General features: G+C 48.9%; 1 protein-coding gene across 8 annotated transcripts in view; it reads left to right on the top strand.

Moving 5' to 3' along the window:
- LOC134928326 (polyamine-modulated factor 1-binding protein 1-like) overlaps positions 1–19027 on the top strand; it is an 817199-nt gene that overhangs the window by 250386 nt on the left and 547786 nt on the right. For all 8 annotated transcript variants that reach the window (XR_010177892.1, XM_063923947.1, XM_063923945.1 and 5 more), the window contains exon 11: positions 11778–12062. Coding sequence is in view for 7 of the 8 variants with exons in the window: in XM_063923947.1 (XP_063780017.1) it covers positions 11778–12062 (285 nt within the window). In the remaining variant the exon portion in view is untranslated. The remainder of the gene's footprint in view (positions 1–11777; positions 12063–19027) is intronic.

The raw sequence follows: 19027 nt of genomic DNA, 5'->3' as shown, positions 1-19027 counted from the left end.
GGATCGGTGGTGAAGTCCAGCAAGGGGATAAGGCTCTGGCCTGTAGCCCCTCCCCCAGCACCTGGGCGCCATTTAGAGTAAATGTTCCCGCCATGGAGCTGCATATCTCTGTCTCCCTCACTCCCTGTTAGCGTTTGGGCGCCATTACACACAGCTGCGCTGATTCTGTGACTGCTGGGTGATGCCTCCTCTGTTAAGCCACCTGCATCATCAGTGCTGTGCATTTACAGGACACTTAAGTATTCTACATGTCGTTTAGACAGTGTTAGTTAAGAACAAGTGCATACTTCAGGGTTATTTAGTACAAGTACCCTGTGATATTCATCCAGTTTTTACTGTGCATTGATATATCTGTTTATATACACAGCTTTACTCAGTAATAGTATTGCTAGTCCAGTGCAGTTTTATTGTTTGTCATAATCCCTGCATTGTACATGTGACTGTGTGTGTGTGCATATAGCTGCTGGGTGATCTCTACTCCGTGTATCTCACTACTACTGATATACCTATATACCTGAGGGGGCTCCGTGCGTCGGGGTTATTAGATAATATAGGTATTTCACAGGATATACGTATTTTGTGTTTCTCTCTGTGTTTTTAAGTCACATTTTACCTCAGAAATCCTCTGTTTGCGCTGTCACACTGCACAGGGGGTTTGTGTTAGGTATTATATCTGCTGATATTGTACTGTGCCCGTGGTTTACGCTTTCATATCATGTCAGCTACAGGGGGCGTTGGGTCTGGGGCTGATTCCGCCGTGCTCGGTTATGATGTCCCAGATGCATTTGAGGATAACATGACTGCGGGGGGTTCAGGTTTTGGGGGTTCTATACCCCCCAGTCAGTTTGTAACAACGGGGGCACATCAGGGCCCGCCTTGGTCTGCCTTTTCTAATTTACTGACTACGCTGGTAACTAGATTTGTGCCCCCTATGGGACCTCCTGTGCCTTATCAGCCTTATATGGTCCCTGCGGTTAATCCGCCATGGACAGAGGCTCTGTCCACTCAGTTACAGCACTTGAATTACTCTTTAGATAAACGTATTCCTTACCCTCGCCCGCCTCAGACTAAACCTAAAAAGTTGTCTAAGCGGGCTGTTACTTCCTCTCAATCCACGCATGTTCCGGATACCTCCTCCGATGAAGATGGCATGACCCCACAGACTCTGATCATGACATTTCTGATGGGGAATCTGTTTCACAGGTGGATGTTCCTGATCTGTTAGAGGCTATCAGGCTCAACCGGACAGGTTCAAACGTCAGAAGGTTACTAAAATAAGAATTTACTTACCGATAATTCTATTTCTCGGAGTCCGTAGTGGATGCTGGGGTTCCTGAAAGGACCATGGGGAATAGCGGCTCCGCAGGAGACAGGGCACAAAAGTAAAGCTTTTACAGGTCAGGTGGTGTGTACTGGCTCCTCCCCCTATGACCCTCCTCCAGACTCCAGTTAGGTACTGTGCCCGGACGAGCGTACACAATAAGGGAGGATTTTGAATCCCGGGTAAGACTCATACCAGCCACACCAATCACACCGTACAACTTGTGATCTAAACCCAGTTAACAGTATGATAACAGAGGAGCCTCTGAAAGATGGCTTCCTAAACAATAACCCGAATTAGTTAACAATAACTATGTACAAGTATTGCAGATAATCCGCACTTGGGATGGGCGCCCAGCATCCACTACGGACTCCGAGAAATAGAATTATCGGTAAGTAAATTCTTATTTTCTCTATCGTCCTAAGTGGATGCTGGGGTTCCTGAAAGGACCATGGGGATTATACCAAAGCTCCCAAACGGGCGGGAGAGTGCGGATGACTCTGCAGCACCGAATGAGAGAACTCCAGGTCCTCCTTTGCCAGGGTATCAAATTTGTAAAAATTTACAAACGTGTTCTCCCCTGACCACGTAGCTGCTCGGCAGAGTTGTAATGCCGAGACCCCTCGGGCAGGCGCCCAAGATGAGCCCACCTTCCTTGCGGAATGGGCCTTAACAGATTTAGGCTGTGGCAGGCCTGCCACAGAATGTACAAGTTGAATTTTGTTACAAATCCAACGAGCAATCGACTGCTTAGAAGCAGGTGCACCCAACTTGTTGGGTGCATACAGTATAAACAGCGAGTCAGATTTTCTGACTCCAGCCGTCCTTTAAATGTATATTTTTAAGGCTCTGACAACGTCCAACAACTTGGAGTCCTTCAAGTCGTCTGTAGCCGCAGGCACTACAATAGGCTGGTTCAGGTGAAACGCTGATACCACCTTAGGGAGAAAATGCGGACGCGTCCGCCGCTCTGCCCTATGTCGAATGGAAAATTAAATAAGGGCTTTTATAAAACAAAGCCGCCAGTTCAGATACTCTCCCGGCCGAAGCCAGGGCCAGTAACATAGTCACTTTCCATGTGAGATATTTCAAATCCACATTCTTTAGTGGTTCAAACCAATTGGATTTGAGGAAATCTAAAACTACATTTAGATCCCACGGTGCCACCTTAGGCACCACAGGAGGCTGTATATGCAGTACTCCTTTGATAAAAATCTGGACCTCAGGGACTGAGGCCAATTCTTTTTGGAAGAATATTGATAGGGCCGAAATTTGAACCTTAATAGATCCCAATTTGAGACCCATAGACAATCCTGATTGCAGGAAATGTAGGAAAACGACCCAGTTGAAATTCCTCCATCGGAGCACTCCGCTGCTCGCACCACGCAACATATTTTCGCCAAATACGGCGATAATGCTTCGCGGTGACTTCCTTCCTTGCCTTTATCAAGGTAGGAATGACTTCTTCCGGAATGCCTTTTCCTTTTAGGATCTGGCATTCAAACGCCATGCCGTCAAACGCAGCCGCGGTAAGTCTTGAAAAAGACAAGGACCCTGCTGAAGCAGGTCCCTTCTCAGAAGTAGAGGCCACGGATCGTCCGTGACCATCTCTTGAAGTTCCGGGTACCAAGTCCTTCTTGGCCAATCCGGAGCCACTAGTCTTACTCCTCTTTGCCGTATAATCCTCAATACCTTTGGTATGAGAGGCAGAGGAGGAAACACATATACCGACTGGTACACCCAAGGTGTTACCAGCGCGTCCACAGCTATTGCCTGCGGATCTCTTGACCTGGCGCAATACCTGTCCAGTGTTTTGTTGAGGCGAGACGCCATCATGTCCACCATTGGTTTTACCCAACAGTTTAATAGCATGTGGAAAACTTCTGGATGAAGTCCCCACTCTCCCGGGTGAAGGTCGTGTCTGCTGAGGAAGTCTGCTTCCCAGTTGTCCACGCCCGGGATGAATACTGCTGACAGTGCTATCACGTGATTCTCCGCCCAGCGAAGGATTCTGGCAGCTTCTGCCATTGCCCTCCTGCTTCTTGTGCCGCCCTGTCTGTTTACATGGGCGACTGCCGTGATGTTGTCCGACTGGATCAACACCGGTCTTCCTTGAAGCAGAGGTTCCGCCTGGCTTAGAGCATTGTAGATTGCTCTTAGTTCCAGAATGCTTATGTGAAGAGACTTTTTCAGGCTCGACCACACTCCCTGGAAATTTCTTCCCTGTGTGACTGCTCCCCAGCCTCTCAGGCTGGCATCCGTGGTCACCAGGATCCAATCCTGCATGCCGAATCTGCGGCCCTCCAATAGATGAGCCTCCTGCAACCACCACAGAAGGGATACCCTTGTCCTCGGCGACAGGGTTATCCGCAGGTGCATCTGAAGATGCGACCCTGACCATTTGTCCAACAGATCCCTTTGCATGGAATCTGCCGAAAGGGATTGCTTCGTAAGAAGCTACCATTTTTTCCCAGGACTCTTGTGCATTGATGTACAGACACCTTTCCTGGTTTTAGGAGGTTCCTGACCAGGTCAGATAACTCCTTGGCTTTTTCTTCGGGAAGAAAAACCTTTTTCTGAACTGTGTCCAGAATCATCCCCAGGAACAGCAGACGAGTTGTCGGCATTAATTGGGATTTTGGAATATTCAGAATCCATCCGTGCTGCTTTAGCACCTCTTGAGATAGTGCTAAACCCATCTCTAGCTGTTCTCTGGACCTTGCCCTTATTAGGAGATCGTCCAAGTATGGGATAATTAATACGCCTTTTCTTCGAAGAAGAAATATTATCTCGGCCATTACCTTTGTAAAGACCCGAGGTGCCGTGGACAAACCAAACGGCAGCGTCTGAAACTGATAGTGACAGTTTTGTACAACGAACCTGAGGTAACCCTGGTGTGAGGGGTAATTGGAACGTGGAGATACGCATCCTTGATGTCCAAGGATACCATAAAGTCCCCTTCTTCCAGGTTCGCTATCACTGCTCTGAGTGACTCCATCTTGAACTTGAACTTCTTTATGTACAGGTTCAAGGACTTCAGATTTAGAATAGGCCTTACCGAGCCATCCGGCTTCGGTACCACAAAAAGAGTGGAATAATACCCCTTCCCTTGTTGTAGAAGAGGTACCTTGACTATCACCTGCTGAGAATACAGCTTGTGAATGGCTTCCAAAACCGTCTCCCTTTCTGAGGGGGACGTTGGTAAAGCAGACTTCAGGAAACGGCGAGGTGGCTCTGTCTCTAATTTCAACCTGTACCCCTGAGATATTATCTGCAGGATCCAGGGATTTACCTGCGAGTGAGCCCACTGCGCGCTGTAATTCTTGAGACGACCGCCTACCGCCCCCGAGTCCGCTTGCGAAGCCCCAGCGTCATGCTGAGGCTTTTGTAGAAGCCGGGGAGGGCTTCTGTTCCTGGGAAGGAGCTGCCTGTTGCTGTCTCTTCCCTCGTCCTCTGCCTCGTGGCAGATATGAATAGCCCTTTGCTCTCTTATTTTTAAAGGAACGAAAGGGCTGCGGTTGAAAGGTCGGTGCCTTTTTCTGTTGGGGAGTGACTTGAGGTAGAAAGGTGGATTTCCCGGCCGTAGCCGTGGCCACCAAATCCGATAGACCGACCCCAAATAACTCCTCTACGCATCGCCTGTCCACTGTCGTGTCCATAAAGCTCTTCTGGCCGAAATGGACATAGCACTTACCCGTGATGCCAGTGTGCAGATATCTCTCTGTGCATCACGCATATAAAGAAATGCATCCTTTATTTGTTCTAACGACAGTAAAATATTGTCCCTGTCCAGGGTATCAATATTTTCGATCAGGGACTCTGACCAAACTACCCCAGCACTGCACATCCAGGCAGTCGCAATAGCTGGTCGTAGTATAACACCTGCATGTGTGTATATACCTTTTTGGATATTTTCCATCCTCCTATCTGATGGATCTTTAAGTGCGGCCGTCTCAGGAGAGGGTAACGCCACTTGTTTTGATAAGCGTGTTAGCGCTTTGTCCACCCTAGGAGGTGTTTCCCAGCGCTCCCTAACCTCTGGCGGGAAAGGGTATAAAGCCAATAACTTCTTTGAAATTAGCAGTTTTTTATCGGGGCACCCCACGCTTCATCACACACGTCATTTAATTCTTCTGATTCGGTAAAAACTACTGGTAGTTTTTTCACACCCCACATAATACCCTGTTTAGTGGTACCTGTAGTATCAGCTAAATGTAACATCTCCTTTATTGCCAAAATCATATAACGTGTGGCCCTACTGGAAAATACGGTTGATTCGTCACCTTCACCACCGGAATCAGTGCCTGTGTCTGGGTCTGTGTCGACCGACTGAGGCAAGGGGCGTTTTACAGCCCCTGACGGTGTTTGAGGCGCCTGGACAGGCACTAATTGAGTGTCCGGCCGCCTCATGTCGGCAAACGACTGCTTAAGCGAGTTGACGCTATCCCGTAATTCCACAAATAAAGGCATCCATTCTGGTGTCGACCCCCTAGGAGGTGACATCCTCATATTTGGCAATTGCTCCGCCTCCACACCAATAACGTCCTCATACATGTCGACACACACGTACCGACACACAGCAGACACACAGGGAATGCTCTATACGAAGACAGGACCCACTAGCCCTTTGGGGAGACAGAGGGAGAGTCTGCCAGCACACACCAAAAAGCGCTATATATGACAGGGATAGCCTTATGATTAAGTGCTCCCTTATAGCTGCTTTTATATTAATATATTGCCATTTATTTTGCCCCCCCTCTCTGTTATACCCTGTTTCTGTAGTGCAGTGCAGGGGAGAGACCTGGGAGCCTTCCTGACCAGCGGAGCTGTGACAGAAAATGGCGCCGTGTGCTGAGGAGATAGGCCCCGCCCCTTTTTCGGCGGGCTCGTCTCCCGCTATTTAGTACATTTAGGCAGGGGTAAATATCTCCATATAGCCTCTGGGGCTATATGTGAGGTATTTTTAGCCTTTTTAAAGGTTTTCATTTGCCTCCCAGGGCGCCCCCCCCCCCAGCGCCCTGCACCCTCAGTGACTGCCGTGTGAAGTGTGCTGAGAGGGAAATGGCGCACAGCTGCAGTGCTGTGCGCTACCTTAAGAAGACTGCAGGAGTCTTCAGCCGCCGATTCTGGACCTCTTCTTGCTTCAGCATCTGTGAGGGGGCCGGCGGCGTGGCTCCGGTGACCATCCAGGCTGTACCTGTGATCGTCCCTCTGGAGCTTCATGTCCAGTAGCCAAGAAGCCAATCCATCCTGCACGCAGGTGAGTTCACTTCTTCTCCCCTCTGTCCCTCGTTGCAGTGATCCTGTTGCCAGCAGGAATCACTGTAAAATAAAAAACCTAAGCTAAACTCTCTAAGCAGCTCTTTATGAGAGCCACCTAGAATTGCACCCTTCTCGGCCGGGCACAAAAATCTAACTGGAGTCTGGAGGAGGGTCATAGGGGGAGGAGCCAGTACACACCACCTGACCTGTAAAAGCTTTACTTTTGTGCCCTGTCTCCTGCGGAGCCGCTATTCCCCATGGTCCTTTCAGGAACCCCAGCATCCACTTAGGACGATAGAGAAATTGGTTTTACCTCATTCTGACCACTTGGTTGACATACATCAGGAGTCCTGGGAGAACCCAGGAAAGAAATTCACCCCGCACAAGAAGATGCTATCCCGCTATCCCCTTGCAGCAGAATTAAGTAAAAACTGGGAAACGCCACCGCCAGTGGATTCGCAAATCGCTCAGCTGGTGGTGTCATCTGCTCTGCCTGTCATTACCGTCACTTCTCTCAAGGAGCCGGCGGATAAGCGTGTGGAGGGCTGCTTAAAAGCTATCTATACCCTTGCAGGGGCTGCGCATAGGCCCACCATTGTGGCTACTTGGGCCGCAGAAGCTATTGAGGCTTGGGCTCAGGAAATAGAGTGTCCATCCAATTTTTCTGAACATGCCAGACAATGTCTCTCTTATATTGTCACGGCATCTCATTACATTAAAGAAGCAGCTTCAGATGCAGGTGTTCTAACGGCCAAGGCTGCTACGACATCCATTTTGTCTCGCCGTATTCTCTGGTTGCGGTCCTGGTCGGTGGACTTGGACTCTAAGAAAACCCTGGAGGTGCTCCCGTTTAAAGGAAACATCCTCTTTGGTGAGGATCTCAACAAGATTGTCGCTGACTCTGCGTCTGCTAAGACTGCATATCTACCTAGTACTACTCCTTCAGCCCCGAAGGCTAAGAGTACTTCCTTTCGTTCCTTTCGCCCTCTGGGTAAAGCAAAGGGTCAGGTGTACCCGAAACACTTCCAAAACCACCAAGCCCAAGCCTAAACGTGCCTGGGCTGGCCGTCAGCCAGCTTCCAAATCTGACAAGCCTGCGGCATGACGGGGCAGGCCTCCCCCTGGGGGATCCCAGGGTGGGAGGCTGACTCCTCCTCGCTGTTGCCTGACGGACATCCCTTTGGATCAGGTAAAGGCAACAACTCTCCGTTTAGTGGAACAATCCCTCCTGAACACCGAAGTGATAGTGCCGGAGCCTCTGGCTCAGAGGGCAGGGGGTACTATTCAACACTGTTCCTAGTCCCCAAACCGAATGGTTCCTCCCGGCCCATTCTCAACCTCAAATCTTTGAACAAGTTTGTGAGGTTCTCCAAGTTTCGTATGGAGACTCTTCGCTCTATTGTCCTGGCTTTGGAACCAGGGAACTATATGGTATCCCTGGATATACAGGATGCTTACCTGCATATCCCTATTGCCATGTCACATCAGCAATACCTGCGGTTTGCTATTGGCAATCTCCATTACCAATTCCGGGCGTTACCGCTTGGTCTGACGATGGCTCCGCAAATTTTCACCAAGGCCATGGCAGTTACTTTATGACGGCTTCACTTCACCGTCGGGGCATCCAGATCCTGCTGTATCTGGACGACCTGCTGATCCTGGCCAATTCCCCAGAAGTTCTCCTCCGTCATTTGGATCTGATGGTCCAGTTTCTGCAAGCCCATGGGTGGCTCATCAACTGGAAGAAATCATCCCTGGTCCCTGCCCAGAGCATGGTGCATCTGAGAGCATTGTTGGACACACACAACCAGAGGTTGTTTTTGTCACAGGAGAAAGTCCTGAAGCTTCAGGACAAGATACGTTGCTTCCTCTCTCGTCCACGTGTGTCGATACACTCGGCGATTAAAGTACTAGGCCTCACAGTGTCGGCTTTCGACATGGTGGAGTATGCTCAATTTCATTCCTGCCCTCTGCAGAAATTGATTCTTGCCAAGTGGGACTGCCTGCCTCACCGGATCAGGTGTCAAATGATCTCCTTGTCTCCAGAGGTCCGTTTGTCACGGACCTGGTGGCTGCAGAACCAACGATTGAGCAGGGGTCTTCCCTTCTGGATCTCCAACTGGGTCCTTCTGATGACGGATGCCAGTCTGAGGAGTTGGGGCGCGGTGTTGGAGCAACACTCTCTTCAGGGTCGCTGGACCAGGGAGGAGTCTCTCCTCCCGATAAACATTCTGGAATTGCGGGCAGTGTTCAATGCTCTTAAACTGTACCGGCATCTGGCTTGCACAGGCCTGTTCAAGTACAGTCAGACAACGCCACCACGGTGGCATACATAAATCATCATGGCGGCACTCAAAGCCGCATGACAATGATGGAAGTGTCAAAGATTCTTCAATGGGCGGAACGCCATTTGCCAGCCATATCGGCAGTGTTCATTCCGGGGGTCCTCAACTTCCTCAGTCATCGGGACGTACATGGCGGAGAGTGGAACCTTCATCCAGAAGTGTTTCAACTCCTAGTGGACAAGTGGGGCCTACCAGATGTAGACCTGATGGCGTCTCAACACAATTTTAAGGTTCCAGTCTTCGGAGCAAGAACAAGGGATCCTCAAACGGCGTTCGTGGACGCACTGGCAATTCCATGGAACTTTCGGCTGCCGTACGTGTTCCCTCCGGTGTCACTCCTTCCCAGAGTAGTGAGGAAGTTCAAGCAAGAAGGAGGAATCCTTCTTCTAATAGCTTCAGCGTGGCCCAGACGGCATTGGTTCTCAGACCTGCAGGGTCTCTCGCTAGAGCGTCCTCTTCTGCTTCCGCAGCGACCAGACCTCCTCGTTCAGGGCCCTTGTGTTTACCAGGATTTAGCCCGACTGGCTTTGACGGCGTAGCTCTTGAAGCTTCCGTAGGGCCAAAGGATTTTCTGAGGCGGTCATTCAAACTATGTTGAAGGCCCGTAAGCCGGCTTCTGCTCGGATTTACCATAGGATCTGGAATTCTTACTTTGCTTGGTGCGCATCTAACAATCATGACGTTTACAAGTTTAGTACGGCCAAACTTTTGGCCTTCCTACAACAGGGCCTGGACTTGGTCCTTCGGCTGGCCTCCCTTACGGTTCATATTTCTGCCTTGTCGGTATGGTTTCAGAGAAAAATTGTGACTCTGCATGATGTTCATACATTCACTCAAGGTGTTTTACGGATTCAACCGCCCTATGTCCCACCTGTGGCTCCTTGGGATTTGTCGGTGGTTCTGGAGGCTTTGCAAGAGTCTCCGTTTGAACCTCTTGAATCTACGGACCTTAAGTGGCTTTCCTTCAAGGTCTTGTTTCTGCTGGCTATTGCCTCTGCTAGACGGGTATCAGATTTGGGTGCCTTGTCTTGTAGGTCCTCCTTTCTGACTTTTCACCGTGACCGGGCGGTTCTTCGACCGCGCCCTTGTTATCTACCTAAGGTGTTGTCTTCTCTCCACCTTAACCAAACCAGGAGATTGTGGTTCCAGCCTTTGTCTCCCCAGATTTATCCTCCAAGGAGTGGTCCGGGCTCTCCGTCTCTGTGTGAAGAGGACAGCCTCCGTTAGGAAGTCTGATTCTCTCTTTGTACTGTTTGGTTTTCACAAACGTGGCTGGCCTGCTAACAAGCAGACCTTGGCCAGATGGATTAGAATGGTGATTGCACATGCTTATGTACAGGCTGGACTTCCAGCTCCTGCTACCATCAAAGCCCATTCTACTCAGTCTGTTGGACCTTCTTGGACGGACCGCCGTGGTGCGACCCTTGAACAATTGTGCGAGGCGGCTACATGGTCCTCAGTGAACACGTTCACAAGTTTCTATGCTTTCGATACTTCTGCCTCCCAGTATGCTTCCTTTGGACGCCGGGTTCTTGTGCCCGCTACAGTGCGTCCCCTACCATAAGTAACTGCTTTAGGACATCCCCGATGTTATTCCCTGTTAAATACCAGTGTACCCCGTTGCAGAAAAGGAGATTTATGGTAAGAACTTACCCTTGTTAAATCTCTTTCTGTGAGGTACACTGGATTCCACAGGGCACCCACCCTGACGCCCTTAGCTTCTTTGGGTTGGTATGGCATTAGCCACTGATACCTTCTCCTGTCGTGAGAATGTGGTGTTTGTGGCTACTAACTGTTGTTGTCTCTTTTACCTGCTACTGCATTGGACTGGTTGACAAAACTGAGCTGCTGTGCACGGAGGCGGGGTTATAGAGTAGGCGGCACTGAGCATCTTGGTAATGGTCAAAGCTTTTAGCCTGTTGGTGCCTCGGATCAAGATCCTACTGCACCCCGATGTTATTCCCTGTGGAATCCAGTGTACCTCGCAGATAGAGATTTAACAAGGGTAAGTTCTTACCATAAATCTCCTATTTGCCCATATCGGGGATTCGGGGAAAACCAACCCCAAAAAATGATCATGATCAGCGAGTGGGATTCTTTATATGCATTTTATTTGCTGGTGTAACGGCAGATAGTAGCTCATTGATGTCCGACGAATGGTTGTTCAGATCAGCAGAATGGGGAAACATGGCTCGGGTGTATTGCCCGCATTACCTGTGCATTAGGTGTTTTATTCTAAAATAAAAATAAAAAAAATGCACCTTCGAAGTAAGTTAATACATTTTTATAAACAGAACCAGTGAGCAGTGAGTGGTCCCTGCCTCACATATTTCAGTGATTACAGACCTGTAGGTCCTTCCCAAGGTATTATACTGTATTTTACTTAGCAGACGTAGTTTACAACTCTTGCACCTCTTTTCTACTAAAGTCCCTTGTCTAACCTAGGATTTGTATCATGGTTCCAAATCAGGTCAGACTTGGGACAACCCCTTTCACACTGCCGGAGCCGTTCACACTGCACGTGGATGCAGTGTCGGCACTTGGAGATGACATAATCTCCTTGCACCGGAAAATTGCCCTTTTCCTTGTGCTGTAAACAGGTCCCGGGTTGGATGACTCAGGTTATCCATTTACACTGCAGCTCCCCCGGGTCCTTCCCGGGTAAAACCCTGCTAACTATCCGGGAAGGTTACTCGTGTCACTGGACCCGGGGGGACCCTTTTTCACTGAGCAAAATCCTGGGTTGCTGCACGTCCATGTGCAGTAACCCAGGATTTAGATGCAGTGTAAAAGGGGTATAGGTCAGCGTCAGCCTGCTTAACTCTACATGACTTTTATGCATTTCATAGGAGATGGAAGTCCTAAGAAGACAATGCAATGAAAAGACAGCAAAAATAAAGGAGTATCAGCTTATCATTGAACAGCAGAATACTGAAGCTGGGAAATTGTTAGACCAGCAGAAGAAGTATGTGCTTGAAACTGAAGAGCTAGAAAAGACCTTGCAGTCCTTACACCTGGAAATTGTGGCAGCCCAGCAAAAGCACAAAGTAGAACTTGTTCAACTAGATAAGCATGTTGCCCGTCTGGAGGCGGACCTTACCGAAGCAAAGAAAGTCGGTGCACAGAAAGATCAGGTATGAGTTCTGCAGTTTTACCTTCTAGACCCCACTATATAATGTACCACTACTTCATCCAATTACTATTCCTTTTCAATCCCTAATACTCTAACTCATGTATAAAATGGATGCTCTGTTGTTTGACACATTGCCATAGTTTTGAGAACATGCTATTTTCTTGTACTTGGGCTATATTTAGGGCCAAATTCATTTAGCCACGCGTAATGCCGGAACTGCTCCTGGCTGCTTCGCAGGCTGTGCCGCAGAGGCCGGTTTCTGCTCACAGCCTACGGAGGTGCAAGCAGTGATCAGCCTGCCCTAATTGCATTTTTAAACGTGCATCTAATTGAATCTCGCCCCTTAGGTTCCGTAAAGAAATGAAATGTTTAAATATAAGGAAGAGGCGAAAATGAGTGTTTGGAAACTCTTGGAGGCATAAAATCAAAATAGACTCAATGAATATCTTAATGGGAACATCTGTCACATAGGGGTAAATGTAATAGCCTGCGAACTACAGGCATCGGCAGGTTCTCTGTGAGTCTGCCTGATGTTTTAAAGTTTTATTAATTTAAAAGGCAAAACCAGGCTGTTGCTATTTAAATATCTGGCTCCATCAATTAGGGCTCATTCTTTAGAATCCAGGTACCAGATTTTCCAAAACATTGGCCCTCATTCCGAGTTGTTCGCTCGGTATTTTTCATCGCATCGCAGTGAGAATTCTCTTAGTGCGCATGCGTAATGTTCGCACTGCGCATGCGTCAAGTAACTTTACTAAGAAGAAAGTAATTTTACTCACGGCTTTTTCGTCGCTCCGGAGAACGCATTGTGATTGACAGGAAATGGGTGTTACTGGGCGGATGTACGGCGTTTTAGGGGCGTGTGGCAGGAAACGCTACCGTTTCCGGAAAAAACGCAGGCGTGTCTGGAGAAACGGTGGGAGTGCTTGGGCGAACGCTGGGTGTGTTTATGACGTCAGCCGGGACCGAAAAGCACTGAATTGATCGCACAGGCAGAGTAAGTCTGGAGTTACTCAGAAACTGCTAACTCGGTTTTGATCGCAATATTGCGAATACATCGGTCGCACATTTAAGATGTTTAGATTCACTCCCAGTAGGCGGCGGCTTAGCGTGTGTAACTCTGCTATAATCGCCTTGCGAGCGAACAACTCGGAATGAGGGCCATTGTACAGTATCAATATACACCCTAGTTACTTGGAAATAGAACAGAGGCTACAGGTATTCTTTATGCTCTTTATATTTCTTACTTCTCAAATAGTTCCTCGGATTTCATCCTTTTAGTGTCCTTATTGTCTTTTTTTTTTTATTATATTACCTTTTGCTTATATTATGATTTGTGTACTGCTGTGCTTATTTGCCAGTTACCATTAATAATAACGTTTGGAGATAATGGGGCATATGTAATAGCCTGTGATCTGCGCGCTCTGCAGATTTCCGGTGAGCCTGCCCATACAGATGTGTCCTCATACATCTTACCTCAATATGCCATGCAGCAGTGTATGCCTGGCGTGAGTCAGACGACAACTCTGCTAACGGCAGGCGTCTTTTTTGACGAAAATACGTCTTAAGGCCCGTACACACTGGTCGATGTATCGGCCGTTCTCTTGAACGGCCGATACATCGCGGGACCGTCGGCCAGTGTGTACGGGCGATACGTCTGTGAACTCCGTCGTTCACAGACATATCGCGTCGGCCGTGCAGTACAGCCGACAGCCAATATAGCTAACGATATATTGGCCCGTCGCTGTGTGTGTACGGGGCGGTCGTCCGACCGCCCGTACACATGCTGCGACGGCCGGCGGTGATTGACAGCTGAACTGGGCGGGTGCGAGCGCCCGCCCGCCCAGTTCATGACGTCAGTCCCCCGACGGATCGGGCTGTGTGTATGCACAACACACTGCCCGATCCGTACATAGATATATCTGCAGATCAATTGATCTGCAGATATATCTAATAGTGTGTACCCACCTTTACTCTCATCTCTTTGTGACTACAACGCACACGCAGCTTATGTTTATAGCATGCCTGTATTCTGTGTTTGTCTGTGGCTGTACCTACATACAAAATGCTACGTTACAGTGATTTCTGCAGCGGAGTACATTGGTATTCCACAGGGAATAACATCGGGGTTTAGAGTTGGATCTTGATCTGAGGCATCAAGGAGCACAGGTCGGATTTACTAAAATTCGTTTAGTACAGGCTCCATAGTACCCGATGGTAAAGTCCAGCAGAGGGGATAAGGCTCTGACCTGTAGCCCCTCCCCCAGCCCCAGGCGCCATCTACAGCAGATGTTCCCTCCCTGGAGCTGCATCTCTCTCTCTCTCCCTCACTCCCTGTCAGCATTTGGGCGCCATTACACAGAGCTGCGCTGATTCTGGGACTGCTGGGCAATGTCTCCTCTGTAAAGCCACCTGTCTCATCAGCGCTGTGCATGTAGAGGACACTTAAGTATTCTACATGTCGTTTAGACAGTGTTAGTTAAGAACAAGTGCATAACTACAGGGATATTTAGTACAAGTATCCTGTGCTATACATTCAGTATTTACTGTGCATTGTTATATCTGTATACATACATAGCTTTACTTAGTATTGCTAGTCCAGTGCTGTTTTATTGTTGTTTGTAATAATTCCTGCATTGTATATGTGACTGTGTGTGCCAATAGCTGCTGTGTGGTTCCTATTCCGTGTATATCACACATATTGCTATCCCTATATTCTGTACCCTGACGGGGGCTAAGTGCACCTATTTATACAGTATAGTGTTTCATAGGATATACTGTTTGGTATTTTTCTCTGTGTACTTCAGTCACCTTATACCACTTAAATCCTCTGTTTGTGATCTGCATTACAATCACACTCTACAGTGGTTTTTTAGTCAGGTACTGTGTCTGGCTATATTGTACTGTTACGCCATAGGGCTACATTTTCCAATAATGTCTGCGTCACAGAGCTGGAGATCTGTGGCTGATCCTGCGTCATGCAGTGCTGACGCCGCAGATTTATCTGAGGAAAATATTCCAGCTGAGGGTCCAGGTATTGGGGGTCTCGTACCCCTGGCACACCAAGACCCACCTTGGGCTGCTTTTTCTAATTTACGGACTACGCTAGTAACCAGACTTGCGCCCCCTGTGGGACATCCTGTTCCTGTACAGTCACATATTGTCGCTGTTGTAAATCCACCATGGGTGAATTCTCTGTCAACTCAGTTACAGCAGTTAAATCAGTCTCTGGTTAAACAAAAGCCTGACCCTCGCCCCCCTAGGACCAAAGAGTCATCTAAGCGGGCCATTTCTTCCTCACAATCCACGCATGTTTCGGATACTTCATCCGATGAAGATGGCGTATATAATGACCCATCAGACACTAATGCAGATGCTTCTGATGGGGAATCTACAACACAGGTGGATGTTCCTGACCTCTTGGAGGCTATCATACTGATTCTTCAGATTGATGATTAAACTGAACCTCCAGATACGTCTAAGAAACCTGATAAGTTCAAATGTCAGAAGGTTACTAAATTAGTTTCTCTGACGTCCTAGTGGATGCTGGGAACTCCGTAAGGACCATGGGGAATAGCGGCTCCGCAGGAGACTGGGCACAAAAGTAAAAGCTTTAGGACTACCTGGTGTGCACTGGCTCCTCCCCCTATGACCCTCCTCCAAGCCTCAGTTAGATTTTTGTGCCCGAACGAGAAGGGTGCACACTAGGTGGCTCTCCTGAGCTGCTTAGTGAAAAAGTTTAAGTTAGGTTTTTTATTTTCAGTGAGTCCTGCTGGCAACAGGCTCACTGCATCGAGGGACTAAGGGGAGAAGAAGCGAACTCACCTGCGTGCAGAGTGGATTGGGCTTCTTAGGCTACTGGACATTAGCTCCAGAGGGACCGATCACAGGCCCAGCCATGGATGGGTCCCAGAGCCGCGCCGCCGGCCCCCTTACAAAGCCAGAAGACAGAAGAGGTCCGGAAAATCGGCGGCAGAAGACGTCCTGTCTTCAACAAGGTAGCGCACAGCACTGCAGCTGTGCGCCATTGCTCTCAGCACACTTCACACTCCGGTCACTGAGGGTACAGGGCGCTGGGGGGGGGGCGCCCTGAGACGCAATAAAAACACCTTGGATGGCAAAAAATGCATCACATATAGCTCCTGGGCTATATGGATGAATTTAACCCCTGCCAGAATACACAGAAAAACGGGAGATAAGGCCGCCGAGAAGGGGGCGGGGCCTATCTCCTCAGCACACTGGCGCCATTTTCCCTCACAGCTCCGTTGGAGGGAAGCTACCTGGCTCTCCCCTGCAGTCACTACACTACAGAAAGGGTTAAAAAAGAGAGGGGGACACTAATTACGCGCAGTATTAAAAATACAGCAGCTATAAGGGGAAAAACACTTATATAAGGTTATCCCTGTATATATATAGCGCTCTGGTGTGTGCTGGCAAACTCTCCCTCTGTCTCCCCAAAGGGCTAGTGGGGTCCTGTCCTCTATCAGAGCATTCCCTGTGTGTGTGCTGTGTGTCGGTACGTTTGTGTCGACATGTATGAGGAGAAAAATGATGTGGAGACGGAGCAGATTGCCTGTAATAGTGATGTCACCCCCTAGGGGGTCGACACCTGAGTGGATGAACTGTTGGAAGGAATTACGTGACAGTGTTAGCTCTGTATAAAAGACAGTGGTTGACATGAGACAGCCGGCTACTCAGCTTGTGCCTGTCCAGACGTCTCATAGGCCGTCAGGGGCTCTAAAGCGCCCGTTACCTCAGATGGCAGATATAGACGCCGACACGGATACTGACTCCAGTGTCGACGGTGAAGAGACAAATGTGACTTCCAGTAGGGCCACACGTTACATGATTGAGGCAATGAAAAATGTTTTACACATTTCTGATAATACGAGTACCACCAAAAAGGGGTATTATGTTCGGTGAGGAAATACTACCTGTAGTTTTCCTGAATCTGAGAAATTAAATGAGGTGTGTGATGATGCGTGGGTTTCCCCCGATAACAACTGATAATTTCTAAAATGTTATTGGCATTATATCCTTTCCCGCCAGAGGTTAGGGTGCGTTGGGAAACACCCCCTAGGGTGGATAAAGCGCTCACACGCTTTTAAGAACAAGGGCTCTACCCTCTCCTGAGATGGCCGCCCTTAAGGATCCTGCTGATAGAAAGCAGGAGGGTATCCTAAAATGTATTTACACACATACTGGTGTTATGCTGCGACCAGCAATCGCCTCAGCCTGGATGTGCAGTGCTGGGTTGGCGTGGTCGGATTCCCTGACTGAAAATATTGATACCCTAGATAGGGACAGTATATTATTGCCTATAGAGCATTTAAAAGATGCATTTCTATATATGCGTGATGCACAGCGGAATATTTGCCGACTGGCATCAAGTCTAAGTGCGTTGTCCATTTCTGCCAGTAGAGGGTTATGGACACGACAGTGGTCAGGTGATGCGGATTCCAAACGGCATTTGGAAGTATTACCTTATTAAGGGGAGGAGTTATTTGGGGTCGGTCTTTCAGACCTGGTGGCCACGGCAACAGCTGGGAAATCCACGTTTGTACCCCAGGTCGCCTCTCAACATAAGAAGACGCCGTATTATCAGGCGCAGTCCTTTCGTGGGCAAGCGGGCAAAAGGTTCCTCTTTTCTGCCCCGTGACAGAGGGAGAGGAAAATAGGCTGCAGAAATCAGCCAGTTCCCAGGAACAGAAGCCCTCTCCCGCCTCTGCCAAGCCCTCAGTATGACGCTGGGGCTTTACAAGCAGAATCAGGCACGGTGGGGGCCCGTCTCAATGAATTTCAGCGCGCAGTGGGCTCACTCGCAAGTAGACCCCTGGATCCTTCAGGTGATATCTCAGGGGTACAAATTGGAATTCGAGACGTCTCCCCCTCGCCGTTTTTCCTAAAGTCGGCTTTACCGACGTCTCCCTCTGACAGGGAGGCAGTTTTGGAAGCCATTCACAAGCTGTATTCCCAGCAGGTGATAATCAAGGTACCCCTCCTGCAACAGGGAACGGGGTATTATTCCACACTGTTGTGGTACCGAAGCCGGACGGCTCGGTGAGACCGATTCTAAATCTAAAATCTTTGAACACTTACATATGGAGGTTCAAATTCAAGTTGGAGTCACTCAGAGCAGTGATTGCGAACCTGGAAGAAGGGGACTACATGATGTCTCGGGACATGAAGGATGCTTACCTTCATGTCCCAATTTACCCTTCTCACCAAGGGTACCTCAGGTTTGTGGTACAGAACTGTCACTATCAGTTTCAGACGCTGCCGTTTGGATGGTCCACGGCACCCCGGGTCTTTACCAAGGTAACGGCCGAAATGATGATACTCCTTCGAAGGAAGGGAGTTTTAGTTATCCCTTACTTGGACGATCTCCTGATAAGGGTAAGATCCAGAGAACAGTTGGAGGTCGGTGTAGCACTATCTCAGGTAGTGTTGCGGCAGCACGGTTGGATTCTCAATATTCCAAAATCGCAGCTGGTTCCGACGACTCGTCTTCTGTTCCTAGGGATGATCCTGGACACAGTCCAGAAAAAGGTGTTTCTCCCGGAGGAGAAAGCCAGGGAGTTATCCGAGCTAGTCAGGAACCTCCTAAAACCGAGCCAAGTCTCAGTGCATCAATGCACAAGGGTTCTGGGAAAAATGGTGGCTTCCTACGAAGCAATCCCATTCGGCAGATTCCACGCAAGAACTTTCCAGTGGGACCTGCTGGAAAAATGGTCCGGGTCGCATCTTCAGATGCATCAGCGGATAACCCTGTTACCAAGGACAAGGGTGTCCCTCCTGTGGTGGTTGCAGAGTGCTCATCTTCTAAAGGGCCGCAGATTCGGCATTCAGGACTGGGTCCTGGTGACCACGGATGCCAGCCTGCGAGGCTGGGGAGCAGTCACACAGGGAAGGAATTTCCAGGGCTTATGGTCAAGCCTGGAGACATCACTTCACATAAATATCCTG

This window comes from Pseudophryne corroboree, chromosome 5 (genome assembly GCF_028390025.1).
Source record: "Pseudophryne corroboree isolate aPseCor3 chromosome 5, aPseCor3.hap2, whole genome shotgun sequence".
NCBI classification, from domain to species: domain Eukaryota; kingdom Metazoa; phylum Chordata; class Amphibia; order Anura; family Myobatrachidae; genus Pseudophryne; species Pseudophryne corroboree.
This window is presented reverse-complemented; position numbering and strand designations above follow the sequence as displayed.